This window comes from Aythya marila (assembly GCF_965140915.1).
Source record: "Aythya marila genome assembly, chromosome: 3".
Lineage (NCBI taxonomy): Eukaryota > Metazoa > Chordata > Aves > Anseriformes > Anatidae > Aythya > Aythya marila.
In genome coordinates, this window is record NC_139044.1 from 119,331,676 (window position 1) to 119,353,803 (window position 22,128).

Sequence of the window (22,128 nt, forward strand, 5' to 3'; positions counted from 1 at the left end):
ATATGAATCAAAGAGTAAGGTAAATAGAAAGCTGGTTTGTAAAGGAGATTTTTCGACAGTGAACTTCCCCAGACTTCAGGCTTTAAAGAAATTTGTAGAGAGACACAGCCATGGCTGTGCTGGTGGCAGAGCTGCCCCGAGTGCTCCTCTCCCCTGGCTGCTTGCTCCCGTGACAGCCGGCTGTGCCTGTGGTTGTACCAGCACTGCTGGCCAGGACCATTCCCTGTGCAGTCACGGAGCTGGTCTGGGATTGTTTTGTTCATGGAAAAAAGGGGAAAAGGAGGGAGGGTGGCGTGGTGGTGTCAAGAGGTGGCATTGCTGCTTCCCTGTGCTTGGGCTGCGTAAGCGTGTAAGTATTTTTGCTGAAATACGTGTCTGAAGGTGGAAGGAATACCTTCAGGTTCCTGAATATGTTATAAAACAATCACTCCGTACTCACGTAGACAGGGGATAAAAATAGTTGACACGTCTATGTTGAGAACAAATCGTGTCAAAGAATGGAAATTGGATGGTACCGGGTGGGTGGGTGGCCTCAGGAAGGAGGGGGAAGCATTAATTTAAAATGCGTTGACTCATGAAGCTTTTGACACTCTCCCATATGGTATTTTCATAAATAAACTAGTTAAATGTGGACTGGTTGAAACTACTGTTAAGTGGGTGCAACAGCAGTTGAAAAATCACAGTCGGAGAAAGAAAATATCAATATTTTCCTACCAAAGAGGGAGCACGTGTCAGGTAGGATCCCACAGGGGTCTGTGCCGAGTTCAGCCTTACTCAGTTTATTTCTTGACAGTTTGCATGATGAAATAGGGACACATGTACATAAATTCTGTACCGACGCTACGGAAATTCTTCAGAGGGCAAGCTTCTAATTCAGAATGGTCCTGTAAATCAATAAGATGAAATGAGTAAAGACAGCTTCAAGCGACAGAAAATAAAATAAAAAGCATGAATAAGAAGCAGAGAATGGCAGACTAGACAGGCCTATTGTTGAACAGTATCGGGGGAATTATAATGGATTAGAAGCTGAATGCAAATGAACAAAATTACTGCAAAAAGAGCAAATAGTGTGACTGGGGGGTGCTGTAAAAGGAGAGCCGTATCTAGCACTCCTGAGACAATTCCTCGGTTGGTTCTTGGGTAGCAGGGGCTTGGCACCCGATGTGCTTTAGGGCAGCATATGCTAAGGAGGCTGCAGACACACTGCATGTCCTGGAATGACCGACAGCAGTGCCTGGAGAAATGTCCCCTGGGGCAGCCCTGGGGGGCGAGGGGCTGGCGGGAGGGCTGTGCCCGCATGGGGGGGGCACAGGCACCGGGTTTGGTTCTTGGGAATGGAGATTCCAGGTCAGGGGTGCAAGCTGCAGGCCCAGAGATGTGTTAAGTTCTGTTGATAATGTTTCAACCAGGATATGTGGGACAGCAGCACCCTTTAGGAACAGTTTAGGCAAGCATCTGCTGTCTCATCCATTTGATATCCCCATTGAGGAGAGGGGTGGACTGCACACCCTCAGGTGTCCTTCCCATTTGACAGATGTAAATTAATTAAACCTGTGCCAAGCTGCAGAGCCATTCTGATTTTCTTCAATGTAGGCACTGCCTCGGTGTTTTGTGTGGAACAGCTTCACCAGGAGACCAAACGTCCACCTTGTGTTCATTAGCAAGGGGATCCCAGGATCCCGGAGTGGTTCAGGCTGGCAGGTCCCCCCCCCAGTGCCACCCCCTGCCATGGGCACGACCCCTGCCCCCAGCCCCATCCAGCCTGGCCTTGTAGGACTGGAGACCTCAGGACATAGGAGATGTGACTCCAGGTCCCTGCTGGCAGAAGAGAAACTTCTAAACTGTGGCTGCCGTGGTGTGGGCGAGTCGTAGGGAAGGGCAGGGATGCAGTGCTGTTCTGGGCACTGCTATTGTCAGTTCAGTGGTTATCTTGTTGTTTCTGTAGCTTTTGCTGTTGATGCATGACAGTAAAACACTTCATAAATGTCAGAATAAACAGCATTAATTTCCTAAGGCTTTGTTACTCTCGTTTTGCTTCGAGTAACTCAGCAAATCCTGTTTGGATTCACAATTGGCTTGGGCTACTCCAGAGCTGCCCTTTGGCATCGGATGCATTGAAAACAAAGCCTAGAGAAGCCAGGAGCAGAACCACATTTGGCAAGGCCAGAGACCTTGACAAGACCCTAATCACCCTAATTTGCCACGACCCTAATCAGCAGCTGTGGGAGCACCCCTGGGGTGTCCCAGCGGCTGGTGACCAGGAGCTGCGCTGTGGTGGTGCCGTGCTGTGGGGCCTGGCCCTGCGGCCTGCAGAGAGAGCCTGAGGAGGTGGGGAGGGACGGAGCCATGCTGGGATGAGCAGAGCCACAATGCTGCTTTTTGTCAACCAAAGCAACGAAATGCCTCAGGTCATGAGTTTGAAGCACAGCACTAGTTCGTCAAGGTACCTAGCACTTTCCAAAGGCCTTGGTGGCCTTGGTAGTGCTAGGCTGATGGCTGGACTTGAACTTAAGGGTCTTTTCCAACCTAAATGATCCTCTGATTCTATGATTCTGTGACTTAAACCTCAAAACACCAGAAATGTAGAGGCTGAGGATTATGTACACTTAATCCCACTTGGGTGGGATGGAGGAGCCAAGGGGCATTCCAAATAGTTGTGCACCTTACTGAGGCCAGCATGAAAGCATACATGCCTATATCCTAACAATGGATATATACATGATGTCCTGTCAGTTGCTCTGACACTTATAACTTCCACTTTTTGCTCTCTGCCCCGCTGCCCAGCTGTAAATCACCACACTGCAGCTGCTTCGGATGAGCACTAATTGCTTTACAGGCATTCCAGAGGTAATATACTGGTGAAGTTTGCAAAGAGTTAAGCTTGTCTGTAGTTATCTCAGGCTTTCCCAGAGGATCTGAATTCAGTAAAAGGCGAGCCCTCTGGAAACAAGAGCTGAAGATGTGTGTCAGCATAACCTAAATTCTGCTTTCCTCGAATAATCAGCCACCATTTCCATGATGTCTCTGCTCAGGGGACCGGTGCAGGCTGCCCTCTGCAAACAGGGCAGCACATTCAGCCACTGGGGTGCTTGGGCAGTGGATACATGTGTAATGCTTTTTCTTTGAACCGCAGATCTGTTTGTAAGTTTTGCCTGCACTAGATTTATATTTCAATACTTTTGTTCTATGAAAGCAACACGCGTACCTAGAAAATTTGTATGATACCTCGTGCAACTCACAAGGTGCCATTAAGCCCTACGCTTTCTCCTGCCCACTGCACTTAGATATTCATAGAGCCGTAGAATGGTTTGGGCTGGCAGGGCCCTCAGAGCCCCCCAGTGCCACCCCTGCCATGGGCACGACCCCTGCCCCCAGCCCAGGCTGCCCCCAGCCCCATCCAGCCTGGCCTTGGGCACCCCCAGGGATGGGGCACCCCCAGCTCCTGGGGCAGCCTGCACCAGGCCTCACTGCCCTCAAAGGGAAGGATTTCCTCCAAACTTCTAATCTAAATCTTCCTGCTTTTAATTTAAAACCGTTTCCCCTTGTCCAATCACTATCTGTCTGTGTAAACAAGTCACAGAATGGCTTAGGTTGGAAGGGACCTCAGAGCCCCCCCAGTTCCAGCCCCCTGTCATGGGCAGGATGCCACCCACCAGATCAGGTTGCTCATGGCCTCGTCCAACCTGGCCTCAAATACCTCCAGGGATGGGGCAGCCACAGCTTCTCTGGGCAGCCTGTGCCAGTGCCTCACCACCCTCTGAGTGAGGAGTTTCCTCCTAACCTCTAATCTAAATCTCCCCTCTTGTAGTTTAAAGACATTCCCCCTTGCCCTATCATTATCTCACTGAGCAAAAAGTTGCTCTCCATCTTTTTTATAGTCCCTTTTAAGTATTGAAAAGCCACAGTGAGGTCACCCTCTGTTCCCATGCAGTTGCTCCATCACAGAAATACTGACTGCTATAGAAAATAATATATATAATACAGACTGGTCAGGCACGATTTGCCCTCGTTGAAGCCATGGTGGCTGTCCTGCATCACCTTGTCTTGCATGTGCCTTGACGTTGCTTCTGGGAGGATCTGTTCCGTGATATTCCCAGGTAGAGAGGTGAGGCTCACCAGTCTCTAGTTCCCCAGGTCTTCCTTTCAACCCTTCTTAAAAGTGGGAGTGATGTTTCCTTTTTTCCAGTCACCAGGAACTTCACCTGACTGCCAGGACTTCTCAAACGGGCTAGAGAGAGGCTCGGCAACTCTATCAGCCAGTTTCTTCAGGACCCTGGGACCCATGGCATCAGGCCCCATAGACTTGTACTCGTTCAGCTTCATCGGGTGGTCTCCAACCTGCTCTTCACTTACAGTGGGAGGGACTCAGCTCCCCCAGCCTTCATCTTCAGGTTCAGGGAAACAGAGACGTGTGAGGCCTGACTGGTGGTGAAGGCTGAGGCAAAGAAGTTGTTGAGTACCTCAGCCTTCTCCATGTCCCTTGTTACCAGTTCTCTCCTCTGCCATTTATCAGCAGGGGTACACTCTCCTTGGCCTTTCTTTGCTGGCCAATGTACCCAGAGAATCCCTTCTTGTTTTTTTTGTGTGTCCCTTGCCAAGCTCATTCCATCTGTGCTTTGGCTTTCCTGCTCCACACCCGACCATCCCTGTGCTCATCCCAGGCCACAGGTACACAGCCTGTGAACACAGCGGTGAGTTCTCCCCAGGTGCCTCTACTCCTCTGGTGATGCGTTCAGCAGGGCAGTGGGCTTCCTCCCTGGGGATCCTCTTTCTCCAAATCTTCTGTAAGATCTGAGATCTTAGGGCGAAGGCAGAGAGGAGGCTGGCAGCATGTGCCATAGTTTGGCACTCCGTGATTTTCTGACGTTTGGAGGCTGCTGAGCAATGTTCTGCAGGGGGATGGAGAACCACCAGCAAGCTTCCTTGTGTTCAGAAATGTGAATGAAAAATCTGATAAGTGCTAAGAACAGTGCTCAGACTCATGTTAATTTAACTCTTTTTTTCCCTTTCAAAACCAGGAATGCTAATCATCATCATAATAGCCATCATCAAGCCATAGCCATTTTGAACTTACAGTGTGGTCATTTCTGCTGGGCTTTTTCTTTTCACAAGAGTGTGTGCGAGATGAGTTGTAATGAAAAAGGTCTCAGAATCCTAATTCTTGTGGTTGCAGCAATGTGCCAGCTAGAATGCTTATCTAAAATAAAGCTTTTCAGGACTTGCCAGTAGTCAGCCTTCACAGAGTGTAGATTGCTTAAAATTCTTCTGTGCAGTGGTTAATGTTAAGTCTTTCTTATTACAAAGCCATTATTACTAAGGTTGCTCCTTGCCCAGAGGGGTTGATGTGGGTAATTCTGCTTTGCCTCCTTTTCATAAGGTCTTACTCTGCTTCTGGCAGACTTCTCTGACATGTTGCTGCACATAGCAGAGAAAAAAAGAGTTTGTGTGCCTAAAAAATGTGAATTCTGCTTTCATAATATCTGCATATTGATGCTGAAAGCAATAAATGCCATATTTATAAAAGCTGCTGAAACAAATAGTTCCTGGACATGTGTGGAATTAACTGCAGTTTGTAAGTTGAAAGAGCAGCTTGAATACCTGACGTAGACATGAAAAATGGAATTTCTCGTATTTCAAGAAGAAATATATAATATGTTAAAATAATGGCACATTCACAAATGACTTTAGGGTAACAACCCGATCTTGTATCTGCACAGGACTGCTCACCTCCTGCTACAGAGCAGTGCTCTCTGTAGGCGTGCACCATTTCACGTGGCAGCACGTCGTACTGGGGCCTGTAGGCAGAACTTGACGTGGATGTGGAAGAGATCTAGCACAGCAGGATTGGTGTATTGCTCTTTGGGTTTGTGAACAAATTGTTCCTGCCTTTTTGTGCAATGCCTGGGATTAAAAAAAATCATTTTGTTGTGTCCTGCCAGGGTTATTGAGATGCTGCTATTTCAAGTGTGATAGAAACCAGCCTGTATTAATTGGACCATACAGACAGATAATTATTTCTGTGGGGTTATGTCTGACAAATAGTTCTTGCGTTCAGTCTCTATTCATGAAAATATTTAAAAGTGAAACAGCTTTATTTTTATAAGTGCTCAAACCAACCAAACAACAATGCTATGTCATTTGAGGAATCCCTGCCTGACGGTGGTTCTGTTGCTACAAACCACTAATTATTTTGTTTGGTATCGCTTTCCTCGTGTTTTTGTTTGGTGGCCTGTTTCATGAGAGAAAGAGAAGAAACTGGGTGCTTCCAGTTCTAATTTTAGACGTAGTAATAAAACTGCAACCCTGGTGGTTTGGCCTATATTCGGAGCTGTCTGACAGCAGAAAGGCAGCGGTAAGTTCTGCTCGGCTCGGAGGCGGCAGGAGGTCACCCCCCTCAGTGGCCATGGCTGTGTTTAGCTTTCTGTTCCAGAAGTGGCTCTCTGCAGACCACAGGTGCTGGTAGAAATGTCCCTGCTGCCATCAGGGACTGCCCCGTGCCTTGGGTCGGATGGGTATGGGTGGTGCTGCTTTCCCAAACCTGCAGCAGGCTCAGGGAAGTTCCACGGCTGTACTCATTGCACATTTAGGTACCCGAATGTTCTCCTAATCTGTGTTTTAACCTTTAGCTTCAGAAGCTGTTTTGTTCCTGTGACTTGCTGAACCATGTTTACACTTTTAATTGCTCATCTACTTGTTTTAATTTTTAACCATTTATTTCGTTAACATTCATTAGTTATTTGCTTTGTATTCACATATGTATGTTTGATTTACGTATTTATGTATTTATGTTCTGTTTGCTCTCTTTTTTTGCCTTCATCACTACTAGGTTACAGTGCAACCCGGATGCTGCCAGCCGATTAGCTGATGAGCATGCACTGATTGCAACCTTTGTGAACCGGCTGCAGAGCGGTGCACGGTCAGTGTTAGGAAGGAGCTGCTGGAGCGGGGGGGTGCAATAACGCTGTTTCCTCTGGGAGTCACGTTCCAGTCAAAGGTGTTTGGCCTCGGCCAGCAAATAGATGGAAATACACTCAGTGTTCTCTGAAACCTTCTGGAACCACACAAGTACGTGTGCACGCATGCACAAGCATGCAGAGGGGAAGGCACCAGCTGGGAAGTGGTCGCTGTGCCCAGTCCCACCCCGCTGCATTCGCTGTGCTGAGAGCCCCGTGCACGAACTGGGTAACATCGCCCCAGGGGGGTAAGGTAAATGTTCTTTCCTGACCATTCTAGAGTCTCATTTTTCACCCATAGGAAACCATCTAATTTCCACTGTAAGTTCTTTCACGGCCAGCTCAAAACCCTTAATTTTTGTGCCCACATTATTCTGCAACTCGAACTGTTCTTCCTCCTCCTTGTTGGTTATACCTCTCCACCTCCAGTGCAGTCATAGGCACATGTCCCACCCCACCACTAGCTTTGCCTACCTGAGCTAACCAGGCAAGCTCTTTCAGTGCCATCAGTGTGACCTGCATAATGTGGCAGTCTCTTTCTGTGCCTTTCAAAGAATGCTAATGCTTTGAAAAATTCTTTTCACTCAGCTTTAGTATTTGTGCACATTTATATTTCATATCTGTGTCTGTGTAGAGAACTTTTGCCCTAAAGCCCCAAAATGTAGCTCTCCCATTTCATCACAGGACATCGCCAGGGCCTTTTCTGTATTCCACTTCTGGACCTAATTAAATTATACCTTCACAGAGCCAGAGGTTTAGTGATCTGGGGGCTATATGTAAGGGCCTTGCTCTATCCACGTTGTCCTCCTCTGGATAATGTTTTTAGTCCTATTTCAGCACTCTGTCATGTAGAAATTTGTATTCTGCTGCCGTTTTGATGAAGTGCTTTCTGGCTTTCCAGAGAGAAAGTCAGTTTTTTTCTTGTCAGTGAGTCACTGTTGTCTGCTATCACCAGCTGTGTACTGCAAGTCCACAATATTGTTCACAAGATGATGAACCCCAGGAATTTTGGACTCTCACCTTAAGCCAATTACTGTAATCATCAGACTTTGAGATAGAAAGAAGTTTCTGCATCTTGCAGAGTATAGGACAGTGAAATACTGGGGGTAGCCCATAGTGGCCATGTTGCAACCAGCTGGAGTAGAGGCTTTCAGTCACTGAGGTCTTTGAATTAAAAAAAATCACTTGTTACCAGAGTAACAGTATACTCCTTGAAGAAGCCAAACATAAAGAAAATAGTGTTAATCCTGCTCTCTTTGTGGATGGGAGTGTCTGCCAAGCCAGTACGAGGGAATGCCTCTGCACATTCCTGATGAAATCTGTACTCCTTTGTCACTGCTTTTGATCTTTTTTTTGGATTATTTTTAGTGGCAGGGGGAAGGCAAAAAAATCTTCTGTATCTTTCTGCTTTTGGCAGGCTGTATGGAGATTCTCAGGGCACCCCAGCCAGCCATTGCAGACTGTGCCCATTTCTGACCAGGGGACACCAGTAGGTCCCACGTCACACAGCGCCTGCTGCAGCACCCATCCCTGGCTTTCCCTCCTGTGCTCTCCTGTTTGCAGCAGCTCTGGGCTGCTGCTGGAGGCAGGCTGCTGGGCTGCTCTTCTGGCCCCGCTGCTGTTCTTAGAATCATCGTGGCCCCTCTCCTGCCAGGGCTTTGGGACCAGAAGAGACCACCAGAGCACCTCCTCAGATGTTTCACACCAGATACTCTGGTGCAGAGCCCTGTGGTGGAGAAGCTGCTCATCACACTGACAGTCTGTCCCAGTGACTAATTATGCTTAAAGAAGAGCCCTTCTGCAAATTTGTACTTATTTTTCTTCCACTTAGAGTCACTGATGTTGTGTATACTTACATTTGCTCTTTATCGTCGAGTATCTTTTCACGTCCTTCAGCCAGCCCTTGAGAGCCTTTAAGCCATGGCCAGCTCCATCCCTGAGATTTTTCATTGTATTAAGGATTATTTAATTCACTGATGTCCTCCAACCAAAAAGTCCATCCAAGCTACGTAAGGCTTATAGCAAACAGAGCTCAGTGGATTTCATTTATTTGACAATAATATATTTTTCTTTTTTCTACCGACTGTATTATTATGGTAGCAGGCCAAATTGGCTAAGTGCTTTTCAAAGAATTAACAGAAAACCCCACCCTAAAGGATGTGCCACAGGCAAAGACAGCTGCAGAGCGCAGCAAGTGGTGCAGCACGCAGCGAGAAAGCTTACAAAGCTGATGAGCTTTACGTTATTACTTGAACAGTTGAACAGTTACAGATTGCTTAATCTGGGCATTCAAAACCTTCATTCCCCATCATTCAGCATCCCTGCCCCTTTCCACAATCCGCGTGGAGCCTCTATGCCAGCTCTGCTTTTCACCCAAAAAAACGTTAAGTAGCCCTACTGGGAGTGTCATTATTTTTATGTATTCTGTATTCTGCATTTCCTGCAGAATAGCTGGCCACCAGATTTGTGTGTTTTACTTTTGGTCAGTTGATACATGGACAGATGGCTGGTTAGATGCATGGCTGCTTTGATTTGGTTTCCTTTAAAATCCCAGTTCTCTGAAATCACAGTTGTCTGCAGCACCACTGACTTTAAAGCAGAGTGAAAAGAGAAAATCACTTTCCTTGAAGCTATTCTGTCCCCAAAATGCTTACTCTTCGGTCACCATTAGAATCTGAGAATCACAGAGCCACCTAGGTTGGAAAAGACCTTCAAGGTCACCACGTCCAACATCAGCCTGACCTACCGAGTCCCATCACTGAGCCACCTCCCTCAGAGCCACGTCCACACGTCTCATAAATGCCTCCAGGGATGGGGACTCCACCGCTGCCCTGGGCAGCCTGTTCCAACACCTCTCCACCCTCTCCATGAAGAAATTCTGCCTAATATTTCATCTAAACCTCCCCTGGCACAATTTGAGACTGGTTCCTCACACCCTGGTTGGCACCTGGGACATGTGGACCTTCAACTCAGTGCTGGAAGAATAAACCAATCCTTCTGTTTGCTGCCCTCTGCCCCTTCTCTGCATCATGAATTCCAAAGCACTTTTGCAAGGAACCGAAGATCTCAGAGCTCCCACCGTGTCTGAGCAGCTCCTGCACCCTTTACCAGCCCCCCAGCCCTAGCCAGTGGTTGGGCTGCCCAAGCTCATTTCTGTGTTAGTGTTTGACAGCAGGGCACTGCCATCTCGGCTTTCCCTTTGCAGACTACATCTGCCCCCTGAGTAGATGTTTCTTTTTTTTTTTTTTTTTTTTCATGTGTATGGCTTCACGTGAGCTTTAAGCCCAAGAAGTGCAGGCTTCTGCGTGTCCCCTTCCCCTGCCCCGGTCCTCCTGCCAGTGTCCCCACTCTTTGTGTTAACTCCAGCATTTATGCATCCACCTGCCCAGCTGGATCAGGGGACAGCCCTAGCAGAAAAGAGCTGCTTTGTCCTGCCAGCCCCCCTTCACCCTCCCTGATGCCCCAGGGGTTCCCCCTGTGGCCCCAGTTGCTCCATGTCCACCCGTGGTTGTCCCAAGGCTGGAGCGCGCCAGACGCACGATGCCCCAGCCCCTCCGACCCTTTCACAGGGTGTCTGCACTGCCTGCCCCAAAGGGAGAAGCAGGAGACCTCACGGTTTGACTAATCAGTGCTCTATAAGTAGCACAAAGTTATCAAAATAGACCTGACAGTATTTTTAGGACAGGGAAATCTATGGCATTACCTTTCCAAAATTCTGCTGCCTGGCAAATCTCCAAACTCTTCCTTGTGCCCTCCTCCCTTCTGAGCTCTGGGCTGCAGCCAGGGTTATTCTCTCTATTTTCTTCCTTTCCTGTCCCCCTGAGAACTACAAGGAGGTGAGTTTTCCCTCACAAAGCAATGTAAAGAACCCCAAAATGTTTCTCAGGTTGTTTTTACTGCCCTGTTAGTCCTACGGCGAGGTGCGTTGCAGGGGTGCCTTGAGCCTCCCACTTCAAACCTGTGTTGTGTGTCCGTGAGCACGCAGGAGGTTCAGGAGGTCTTCCTGAACTCCACTTCCCCTCTGGATAGAAAATATTTCTAAAAACAAAATATTTATCTATTAAAAATAATAATAATTAAAAAATATTTTTTTAAAAAAAAAGGAAAATCAGCTTTTCCTTGAGAAAGTAAGAAATTGTCAGTAAGTATTGTCTAATATTGTCACTCAGGTAAGAAGAGGCAGTCGGTCCAGGAACTGAGAGAGGTAGTAGGAGATAGCAGATTATGGGAAGGTGAATGGGATGGGATGGGATGGTCGATATTCCTGTAACAGCAGGCAAACTTGAGCAGGCTAAATTGCAGAGGTGATCTGACCAAAACCAGCATCAAACGCAGCAAGTGGGATGGGAAAAATTGTTCTCATTTAAAAAACAAAACAAAAACAAACAAACAAACAAAAAAATTAGCATGAGGTGAGAAGATCACCAAGCCTGGTGTAAAGACTCCGTTTTTGTTCTTTTATTTCTCTTTTCCCACCGTTTTATCTCACCTTTCACCAGTTGCCTCTGTTGCATTTGGTGCTTGCTGAGAGCCGAGTGCCTTCACACTGATCCCCAGCAGGCCAAACACGGAGGCATAGTGCTGTAATTTATAATAATCTGGACCCCATCTGTGTAAATTGTGGTACATCTGTCAAATTCAGTGCATTGTTTCTGTGCCATCTCAAGCACAGGCTGACTTTGAGTCTCAAAAGAGCTCAATTTGTTAAATTTGGCTTTACAAAGGTCTATCTGTGTTTTTATATAAACATAATTTATGCAACATAGGTTTGGTTCTTTGAATAATGTCAGCATACATCTGTGAAATTAAGCTTAAAGAAATGTAAATTATCTTGTAAAGTGGTAATGGGGACTGAAAGTAGCTTTTATTGTGTGTTAGATATGTATCTCTTTTTTCCCTGCTGCTTTTTGCGGTGTGATTCTGATCCTGAATTTCATTGCAAATGCATACAGGTACGGCACTGTAATTTAAGGCTGCCAACAAGGTATTTATGAATCCCACATGAAACATCAAGGATAGCATTTGGAAAGCTATGATCATGAAACACATTGCTCATTTCCACGTTAATGTTGATTTTCAGCTAACGATGTTTTGGTTTATATAACTAATTCACTGGCTCCCTATTAAAGGGAGACGGTGATGGAAATCTTTGGTGCAGCAGTAAGACAACAAGCAGCTACCAAATAGTTCAGCCTGACGTTGTCTTAGGAAGCTGCTCTTCCCCGTGGCTCTCCACTGGTGTTTTTTGGTGGCAAAGCCATTATGCCACACAACTGCATTGCTGCTGGATCTTAACACGGGCGGATTTCAGTTAATGCAGCTTGAAAGTTACCATTTGTCCCGTGTGTTTGTAGTTAAAGGCAGTTATTTGTGAGTGCTAGCGGCCAGGTCAGTGCTCCCGGCACTAATTGATTCCCAGACTGATCACATCCCTCACGCAGACGGGATGATGCTGATGTTAGAGGTGAGGAAGGTCTGGGTGCTGCTCTCCATCCACCTCCTGACTCGGGGACCTGGCACCTCCCATCTCTACCCCACTTGTCCTTTCTCAGCATTCGTGTCCGTTTCGTCTGTCACTCGATGGTGCTGTCACAGTTGCTGCTAATGATGGGAAATATTTTTAGCATCCCTTTCAGCACCATTTCCACACAGACAGGCTGTCTGCATGGGGCGATGCAGGGCAGCTCAGTTGTTTCATCCTCTGCTAGCTGAGGTGTGAAGGACCCAGTCTGAAATTACCATGTTCTGCATGGCCGGGCTTTGTCAGGCTGCCTTACAAAGTGACGGCTGCGTTTTAGTTCATGTTGTTCAGTGACAGAGGATGTTCTGCTTGGGCCAGGATGCATCCCTCCGTTCCTCCTCCTGCAGACCGTTCTGCTCTGACACTTGTCACCCCAGATGCCCCGAGGACGAAGCTTTGCTCCTTCTTCATTCCTATAGGCACCCTCTTCATCCAGAGTAAGCCGAAAGGGTTTTCAGAGCACCTCCTCAGAGACAAACTGATTTTTTTTTTCCCAATTATATGTATTTATGAGTTGTTGAAAACTAATTATATTAGTTTATTAATTATTAAAGATTACTTATTTTAGTCATTTAAAAGCGGAGTGTATGCGTCCTGGAGGAAATGCTGCGAGATGTACGGTCTCCAGAGCAGCCCCCACTTTGGAAGAGGAATGAAAAAGGGAATGAGTGAGGTTGTTTCCAGTGTGACTCCTGTTTCGGGTAGCCGTGTCCCTGCAACACCCCTGCCCGTTCCTGTGTCACCCCGGCGCGGGTGCTGACGGCTGTTGTGGCTTCTCCCCGCAGCGCCCTGGACAGCCCCGGCAGGCTGGACGAGGAGCACCGGCTGATCGCCAGATACGCCGCCCGGCTGGCTGCAGAGGCTGGGAATGCAGTAAGTAAATGAACCGGCTCCAGTTCTTATTATTCATCTGTTGTTGCTGCATGCGGAATATGTGGAAGGTGTTTTTCGGAGTTTAATTAGGAGCTTAAAGTTGGTAGGCTCCCTGAAACTGTCATCTTTTCTTCACGCACCTGATGCCAAGAGCAGCACGCCTGCCTCGTTCTCCTCTCCTAGCACAAAACTGCTGTCTCAGACGGCTGGGGAAGAGGAAATGACAGTACAAATGATGAGAAACGAGGTCAGGGGAGAGGAGAGAATAAGCAGATCAGTCCTACTTAGTCTGGAGGAGAGATGAATAAGTAGATACCTGAGGAAAACAAATCATGGAACAAATGTTATGGAATATATTTATTCCAGAGAGAAAGAGCCTGAAAGGCAGAAAGAGAGGTATTTTTATGGTTGCAGTCACTTACTATAGAATAAATTAGAACAAACAAATTAGCTTAGGGATATGGTTTAGTGGGGACTGTTAGCGTTAGGTCAGAGGTTGGACTCGATGATCCTGAGGTCTCTTCCAACCCAGAAATTCTGTGAAACACCCAACCAGCTTTAAATTGGTAAAAATAAATACTGCTTTAACAGAAACTTGCCACAGACCATCACGGCAATTAAGGGTTTACTGAAATTCAGTAGAATAGTCTAAATGGAAGGGGAGGCATCTGCCTTTGTGTTGCTTTATCCTCACAGAAGCAGAGCAGTGACAACAGGGTCGTTCCTCCAGGTGGATGGAGCAGCAGTGGAGATCCCTCAGCTTACAGCTGCCCTTTCACATCGCCACACCGTGTGCTGCTTAACACGTCCTCCAGCACCTGGCTGCTCTGCAAGCTACGAGCAAAATGCACCAAAGGCTCCCTCGCTGCTGCTCTAGGCAGTTGCTGTGGCAAAACCTGCTATTATCCGGATAGCGTGTCACATACAGGCTTTGCCTTCAACAGCCTCTGGCAGCAGGAATGACCTCTCCTAACCGCCTCACCGCTGTGGCAGAATTTATGTTTCCTGCCACCCATTAGTGTCACGAGAGCAGTATTTTAACATCAGTGTCTTCATTCATCTTTTCATTACATCTTCCTGTAAAAATACTTTCAAGTCCTTTCCAGCAAGGTCAGCTCATGCCATCCCATAATTTTCTTCAGCGTGTGATCAGCCAGTGATCTGACTCCATGGTGCGGATGGGACCAGATATTTCTCTTTAATTAGAAAAGAATTGCACTTTTAGAATGTTTTTAACTATCAATTCACAGTATCTCAATCAAGTAGTATATTTGCATTTCTGAAGTCATTCAGTTCACTAAAACTATGTTCATGTTGAATATTAAAGCAAGACAGTGTAAATTTTCCGTTTTAGATGAAAAAAGAGGATTTTACGTAGTCTTCACGTAAAACTATTGAGATAGTAAGTGCTGAATCAGTTTCTGTCTGGCAGATGGTGGAAGAATTCTTACTCATGACTTGACTTTTTCCAGTAACAAAAACTAATGTGTCATAATACGGGTTCTGAAAGATCCTAATCATTTAAAAAGCTGTAAATCACCTCAAATTGTTTGTGTGTAGCTCTGAAGGAGGTAAAAAATGAAGCAACTGTTTTGGATGTAAAGGAAGCGGCATTTAGAGCTTATTAAGACTTTGCAAAGTCCTTTGACAAAGCACTGCTCTCTTCTCGTCCAAGTAAGTTACCCTGCAGGGAGGCATCAGGGGCAGAAGTGTAAGGAAGAAAGAAGGACCTGAGAGTAACAGTGGTGTGCTTCCGTCGTGTCCAAAGCTCAACAGCACAGAACCTAAGGTTATTTACTAGACCCAGTGTTTATTCACAGTCAAAAAATAGCAGCCAAAATAGACATACTTTTCATATTCTGAAGGAATCAGAGTTTTAGGCACTCTTCCAAATGCTCTGCTTCGTGGCAGCTTCTAATTATTACTTGCCAGCAGGAGATCACCCTTCCTCAGCCCGCCCCTGTGTAACTGGTGTCCAAGCTGGCCATCACAGCTCGGGGAGGAACAACCTGCACTCCTGGGACTGCATGCCACAGCTGCAGGGCTAGCTTGGGAGGGTTCATTGCCTGTGCAATGTGGAATATCTGAGATTTTCCAGCCACGCTCCTTTTTTTTTAAATACTCTTCTTATAATAGCAAACAAAGGAGAGGAGCGATTCAGAGGCTGGGAAATTCAAAAGCAAAAAAAGGGAATCATTTTTTCTACCCATATGGAATTGAAATGTGGAAGATCAAATGACATTGCCTATACAACAGCCATCTCAGAGAACCAGTAAAAGAAAGATAATCATTGAGTAGATGGTGGCCAGCTTTACAGGCCAGCAGGACATGCAGGCAAGGGAATGATATTGAACGTAAAGGAAATACACAGGGTAGCAATATAAAAATAACACAGAAAAAGAGAACTGCAGAATCCTTGTCAGTTGAAATTCCAAATTTTTAATAACAGAGTAGAAATACCGCCCCCTGATTAGATGATGGTAGTGATCAAGAAATGTTAAGTGAGAAAAGACAAGCTGCAACATTTGGGACAGGTAAGAAGCAGTGGGAGATTTCAGCTACCCACATAGAGACAAAGTCAATGTCTTTTCAGAGGGGGATGCAAAAACTCATTTGAGCGCAATAAAGGATGTTTCCTTGAACAGTAGTTTTACAGTCCACAAAAAGAACCTCTCCTGAATTTAATCCTGCATGGTGCACCAGCATAAGTTCACGTGGGGTTAGCTGTGCTGGCTGATCTGTACTAGTAACCATCACTCACACAGATTTAACAGCAGGAGGGAGCTTGCCAAATAAATCCAATATGCAGATATTCAGTTTCAAGAAAGGGAGCTACATCAAAATGAAACAATTAGAAAAAATCCTAAAAGGATCAGTCAAAAAAAAAAAACAAACAGAAAGCCTATAAGCTGCCTGGAGACTGTTAAAAATGCTGTATTAGAAGCCCAGGAAAGCTTTGCGTCAAAATTCAAAAAGAAAACAAACCATACAAAAAACTGTTTTATGGGTCAATAAGAAAGCTAAGGAGGGTGTCCTTAGGAAAGGATGGCATTCAAGAAATGGAGAGCTTGACTGAATGAAAAGCACAAGAAAGCCCATAAACATGTCTGGTTAAATGTTAACAGGAAATTCAGAGACGGAGAGAATATAAAGAGCACTTCTCAAAGGATGCTGCAGTCTATAGTAAAAAGATTTTCAATACCATCAAAAGTAGGATAATCAGGAGGGAATCAGTAGGGCTCTCTGAAGACCAAGATGTTGAAGATCAGTCAGGAGTGATAAGAACAAAGCAAAGATGCCCAATGAGTTGTTTGCACCAGTCTTTACTGCTGAAGGTAAACGTGTTGTAACACGTGTAACATACTCTTTGTGGCAGGTAAGTACAGCAGAGTAGTCAGGTGGCTTTGAAATAGCACAGCAACTACTAAAACAGGTAACACAGATGTCAGGACGTCATTGTTTGGTACTAGCTCAAGAGTCCTTGACAGTCTGGAGGAATGAGCTGTCAACCATAAAATCTCAGAGCCATTTAGGTTGGAAAAGACCTCTAACATCACCAAGTCCAACCACTAACCTAGCACTGCCAGGTCTACAACTAAACCACGTCCCTGAGCACTACATCTACACGTTTTCTGAACACCGTCATGCAGTCCAACAGAGCTACGTGCCAGTCCTGCACCCGGGACAGGGTAACCCCCTGCAGTGCTGCAGGCTGAGCATCCACGGGCTGGAAGTGGCTTTGCAGAAGAGGACCTGGAAGCACTGGTGGGCAAAAGGAGCCAGGAGTGTGCCCTTGCAGCACAGCAGTCAAGCACGTGCAGGACTTTATTGGCAAGAGTGCAGCCAGGAGGGTAAGGGTCTCTGGACAAGAATGACTTTTCCCCTCCATTCAGCACTGATGAGGCCACATCAGATCTACTGTGTCTGGTTCTGTGCTACACAGTTTGAGACATGGACATAGTGGAGCACACCCAGAGGCCAGTAAGATGCTTAGTGGCTGTCCTACAAGATGTAGGAGGAGGTGCTGAGCGCTGTGAATGTTCAGCATGGAGAAAAGAAAGCAAAGGGGGATCTTACGGCTGTTTGCTGATAGCTGATGAGCCAGACATAGCGGAAGTGCACAGCGAAAGGATGAGGAGCAACAGGCAGTGATTACTAGAAGGAAATTCCAACTATGTATTAAGAAAAATATTTCACCATGATGATGGACAAATACTGGAAGAGGTTGTCTGGAGAGGAAGTGGAATCTTTGTCCTTGGAGATAGTCAGAGCTCAGCTGGAAGAGGTCTCGAGCAACCTGCTGTGAATTGGCCCTACTCTGAGCAGTACAAGGACTGGAAACCTCCAGAGGTCCCTTCTCACCTGTATTTTTCTATTAATCTAGACCTTAATAAAAGTAGAGGATGGGAACGAACTGCCGTAAAAGAGCTATGGAGTATTTGGAGACTTTAAAACCAAGATAGACCAGTGTCTGTTGGGAATATTGGAGACATGCTGATGTGAACAAAATTATTTCTTGATGTCCTCTCCAGCCCTATTTCTCTGACTTAATATGCTTTTTTTTTTTTTTTTTTCTTTTAACATGCTCTAACTGCTAGAAATTAAGAGAATTCCAGATGCAGAAGCTGTTCATACAACAGCCTAATGCAAAGTTGTTTATTCTTTTCTTTGAAGTGGCTGACAATGATCACTGCTGGAAATTGTACAGTGGACTTTGTGGTGATGGATCTGACTCAGTCCATCAGTTTCTGCATTTTCTCAAATTAGATAAAATGTTAAAACTGCCTTCTGCAGGCTCGTTACTGTAATAAATGTCACTTGTAATATGAATACAAATACATTCTATTAACATTTTTAGGGGAAAAGCCTTTGCTTGAAGTCTTACTGGGCCAAAATAATTTTGAGCCGGATCTCAGAGTTAATTCTTAAAGTCCAAGTCTGTTTCTTCTTAAAGAAGAAAAATGAATGGGGAGAGAGGAGAAGAAAGGAGAATGCATCATCTGTCACTCGATACATGTAATTTACTTAGTGGTGCAGCAGAGGCTTGTGGCATGCAACCAGTGCAATTATACACTGGTAGACAGCAGTTTAGTCTGCGTTCACTCAGAAGAACCTTTGACTGGGTTACTCCTGTTCTCTTCAAAACAGTCTTCAGAGGACAGAATCCTTTTTATTGAATTTAACTTGCTCAGGGCTATGCTTGGCTTGCCAGTTTGGTCACAGCAGAGTGCTGTGGATTAAAATAAGTGTTGGCTGGCTACACCAGACCGATTAGATGAAAAGCAAAAGAGAAAAGCAGAAGGTGACTAGATGAATAAAGTGAAAAAAATAAGAGAAGAAATGCCAAACTTCATTTAAATCACTGCTTCTAAGAGCAGAACTGTTTGTCTCCCTCTGCTGATCTGCTCAGGTGGTCAGTCTGAGGTAAGAAAAAGTTTGGTATTTCTTGTTGAGCACTATCTTTTTGATAAAGGCAGGGGATTGAAATGACCTGCAGTGTCCCCAGCCCGCTCACCTACTCTCTCTTCTAAAATTCCTTCTACATACATATCAGGTCCTACCTCAGTGTTGCCATATTACTTGAATATAGCTAAAACTTCACAAGGCAACCCAAGGCCCTCTGTTACTGATGTCCTACACTGCCTCCCTCTCGCCAAGCCAATGTCTCCTTTGTCTCCTCTCCCACCTCGTGCCACTTGCTCTGTCTCAGCTCTTGTTCCCCCTTTCTCTGTTAGCACACTCCAAGGTCCTCCTGGGGTTCTGCTGATGTACCTGGGCGGGCTGATTCCTACAAGCAGAGGTCGGTGTCTGGACTATGAACCAAAGTGCCTGCTGCTTCCCACTGCCTGATGGCGAGAGCCCCACGGCACCCCGTGGCACTCGACAGGAGCAGGGGGACGCAGGGACACCGTGCTCCTGGCAGGGCTCTGCTGACCTGTGCAGCCTTGCTAAGAAAAGCATGAGCACCTAATAAATATGAGAAAATACTCAATTATGGATGAGTGGGTAATTAGGTTGAGTTATGTGGATGAGTTACGATAATTAGGTTCTTGCGCATATTGCTCTTTTTTGCAAACAGTATGTGGTTGCTCTTCTTCCCTCAGCATCAAGCAATACTAAAAGCCTATCATCATCTCATCTCATCTCATTAAATCTACTGTACCTACAACCTAAATAATATTTGTAATATTCTCTTCATCTAATTTTTCTTCTTTTAGGCATTAGGCAATATTTCATACATGTTTTTTAAAGAAAGAAAGAACAAGTAAATCAGATTTTCTGTTGTACATCTTTCCAGGATAAATCCACAGCCTCATTCTTGGATCTTCTTTTCTTCTGGGTACAGTAGTTATATGAACCATTTTGTTATTTGTTTCTATTTCTGTCTTGATCATAAAGAACACTGTGACACTACAACGATGGGCAGATAAAATACTGGTGCAGTCTTTCCGTGACACGGTGTAGTCCTTGCACCAAGGAACTGGGAAGATGATGCCCACAGGAAGCAAGCTTTAGAGGTTTTTGGAAGTTTCTTCCAAATCCAGGTGATGGAGGAGTGCAGCTGCTTGCCAAACTGGCTTTTGGTGGCTTGATTTAAAAGTCTCATTAAATCCTCTGCTTTCACCCAAAAAAGTGTTCTGTAGCTGAGGTCTGAAGGCTCCTTGTGGCAAATACCAGTCCAGCTTGAAAGTCCAGCACGGCACTCTCTCACATTTAGTTCCCTATTCATAGGAAAACTTAAGTACAGTGCTAGATGGTTGTACTGTTCCTATGTGATATTAAGGATTTTAAGTAGAATTTACAATCTTATGAATTTTACTGCTGGGAGAGGATGGGGCTTGCCATTTTGATGATCCTCAGAACTTTTAAGAATTCAGTGTTCATGCTGAGCACCAGGAAAGCAGAAAATGATGGTGATCAGCCATGTTGGAGAGTTGGCTTAGCTATGAAACTTATTTTTTTTTCTTTTTTTTTCTTTTTTTTTTAACATTTTACCTTATAAAATGTTAGTCTCCAGCTCAGAAAGCTGTGGCTTTAGTCTTGCTGCTGTATGATGTAGAACTGGAGACCTGTGTTACAAGTCACTGTATCAAAAAGTCTTTTTTTGTTTTCACACTCTTCCATACGTCAGAATGCTTTTACTCTGAATAAACTTTGTAGATTGCTTCTGCACAGATCTATAACATTTTAGGGTTTGGTTATGCTGTATTAGGGCTTCAGGAACCCATGTTAGAAAACTGTGGGCTGTGTCCAAGAGGGCCAAGAAAAGATCTCCACATTGCTTCCATGCCAAAACAGTAAGGATTATTCTCTTTCTGAGATATTTACTCCTCACAAAGAAGGAAAGCTGCAGAGGACAAAATATCTAAACTGTTCATTTTCTCATGCAAATGTTAAAAATAGGGTTTGGGGTTTTGTTGTAGTAACTTTGAAGGCCTTACATCTCACACTGGTGCAATGACATTGAGCGTAGAAAGGGGATGTGTCCCTGCTGCTCAGTGCTGCTGGGCAGGTAGGGAGCTGAAACTGCTAGGCTGTTTAAAGAGAGGAATTGCAGCAATAAATCTTGGAAGACACAAGTCATTCATACCTGCCCAGCGAGATGGAGTGCAAATGTAAGAATGCTGACTAGTAAGTGAATGTTTTGGATTGCTTGTTTTTAGTGTTTATTTTTATTTTTCAGTGCAGAGGATTTAAGAACCACATATGATTTCACAGAGAGGACAGGTACCTTTCATCTAGGTAGTTATTAGTAACATGCAAATGTTCTAATAAATACATTCTAGATTTACAAGAATAGCATTTGCCATTGCAATCATGTACCATGTACCCAAGACACTACTGAAAGCTGTGACAGTAAGAATTTGTTGATAGTAAAATGCTGGGCAGCAATGAGAGCAGTGACTATAGGCAGGTTTCCTTCCCTGTGTTCTGGAGGAATTCATTCACTGAAGAATTACAGGCTGTCCAGCACGAAACCCGGGTTGGTATTTGCACATTTGAATGATCTCATACTTTCTATTATCATACGTAATATTATCTCCTAACAATAGTATTCAGAACACTCATTTGAAATATTTGCAAGCACAAGATGTAATGCACTGCTGATATATGAACTTAATTAGAAACCCTTAGGCCAGAAACAGGTCCCACACAGCGTCCACCAGCACCTCAGCCACTTTCCAGAATCATTCTACCCTGAGTAATACTTCCCTCGCCCATGAAATCTGCTTTTCAGAAGAGCAGTGACTTCCAGAGATAGCTGCAAAGGCTCATTAAGCTCTTCACTCTGCAAAGCAATCTGCAGTCATCTAGGCTTGAGAAAAGTAGTGACAAACATTGTCAGGTCTCCATGTCCCTGGTAAATTCTTTTGTTGCGATGCTGCATTTTTCCTTATGGGCTGCAGGGAGCTACTTGGCTGTCACAGAGAAAATAGTGGCATCTCCTGGGTAGGTTGTAAAACAATCCGGGGGATTATAGATCAGCAATGACTCAAGGAAAGATTGAGACTACTGATTTTGAACAAAGTGGCTGATAGGAGGTTCTCAGTTACTTAAATGACTTCTCATCTGTGCGAGAAAGTGAACACAGGTGCCCAGCATGCTGTGTGTTTGGATCTCAGGTGTGTTCGTGGGTAGAATGTCAGATATTGCACAGGTACTGCAAAGTTTGTCTGCTTTAGGACCACCAGGCTCTAGGCAGCTAGAGGAAATAAATGAAATAAATGCCATTCTTGAGCTACTAGAAAAGGCACCCAAAATTGCAACCTAAACACAAAG

The 22,128-nt window shown here is 45.2% G+C and overlaps 1 protein-coding gene across 9 annotated transcripts in view; it reads left to right on the forward strand.

The window, feature by feature from the left end:
* Positions 1 to 22,128, forward strand: part of DTNB (dystrobrevin beta) — a 197,681-nt gene that overhangs the window by 97,649 nt on the left and 77,904 nt on the right. For 5 of the 9 annotated variants that reach the window (XM_082757277.1, XM_082757279.1, XM_082757280.1 and 2 more), the window contains 2 exons: positions 6,827 to 6,916; positions 13,260 to 13,347. In XM_082757277.1, coding sequence (XP_082613403.1) covers positions 6,827 to 6,916; positions 13,260 to 13,347 — 178 coding nt within the window. Of the gene's footprint in view, positions 1 to 6,826; positions 6,917 to 13,259; positions 13,348 to 22,128 lie in introns of those variants that run through there. The other 4 variants (XM_082757281.1, XM_082757282.1, XM_082757285.1 and 1 more) reach the window with 2 other exon arrangements.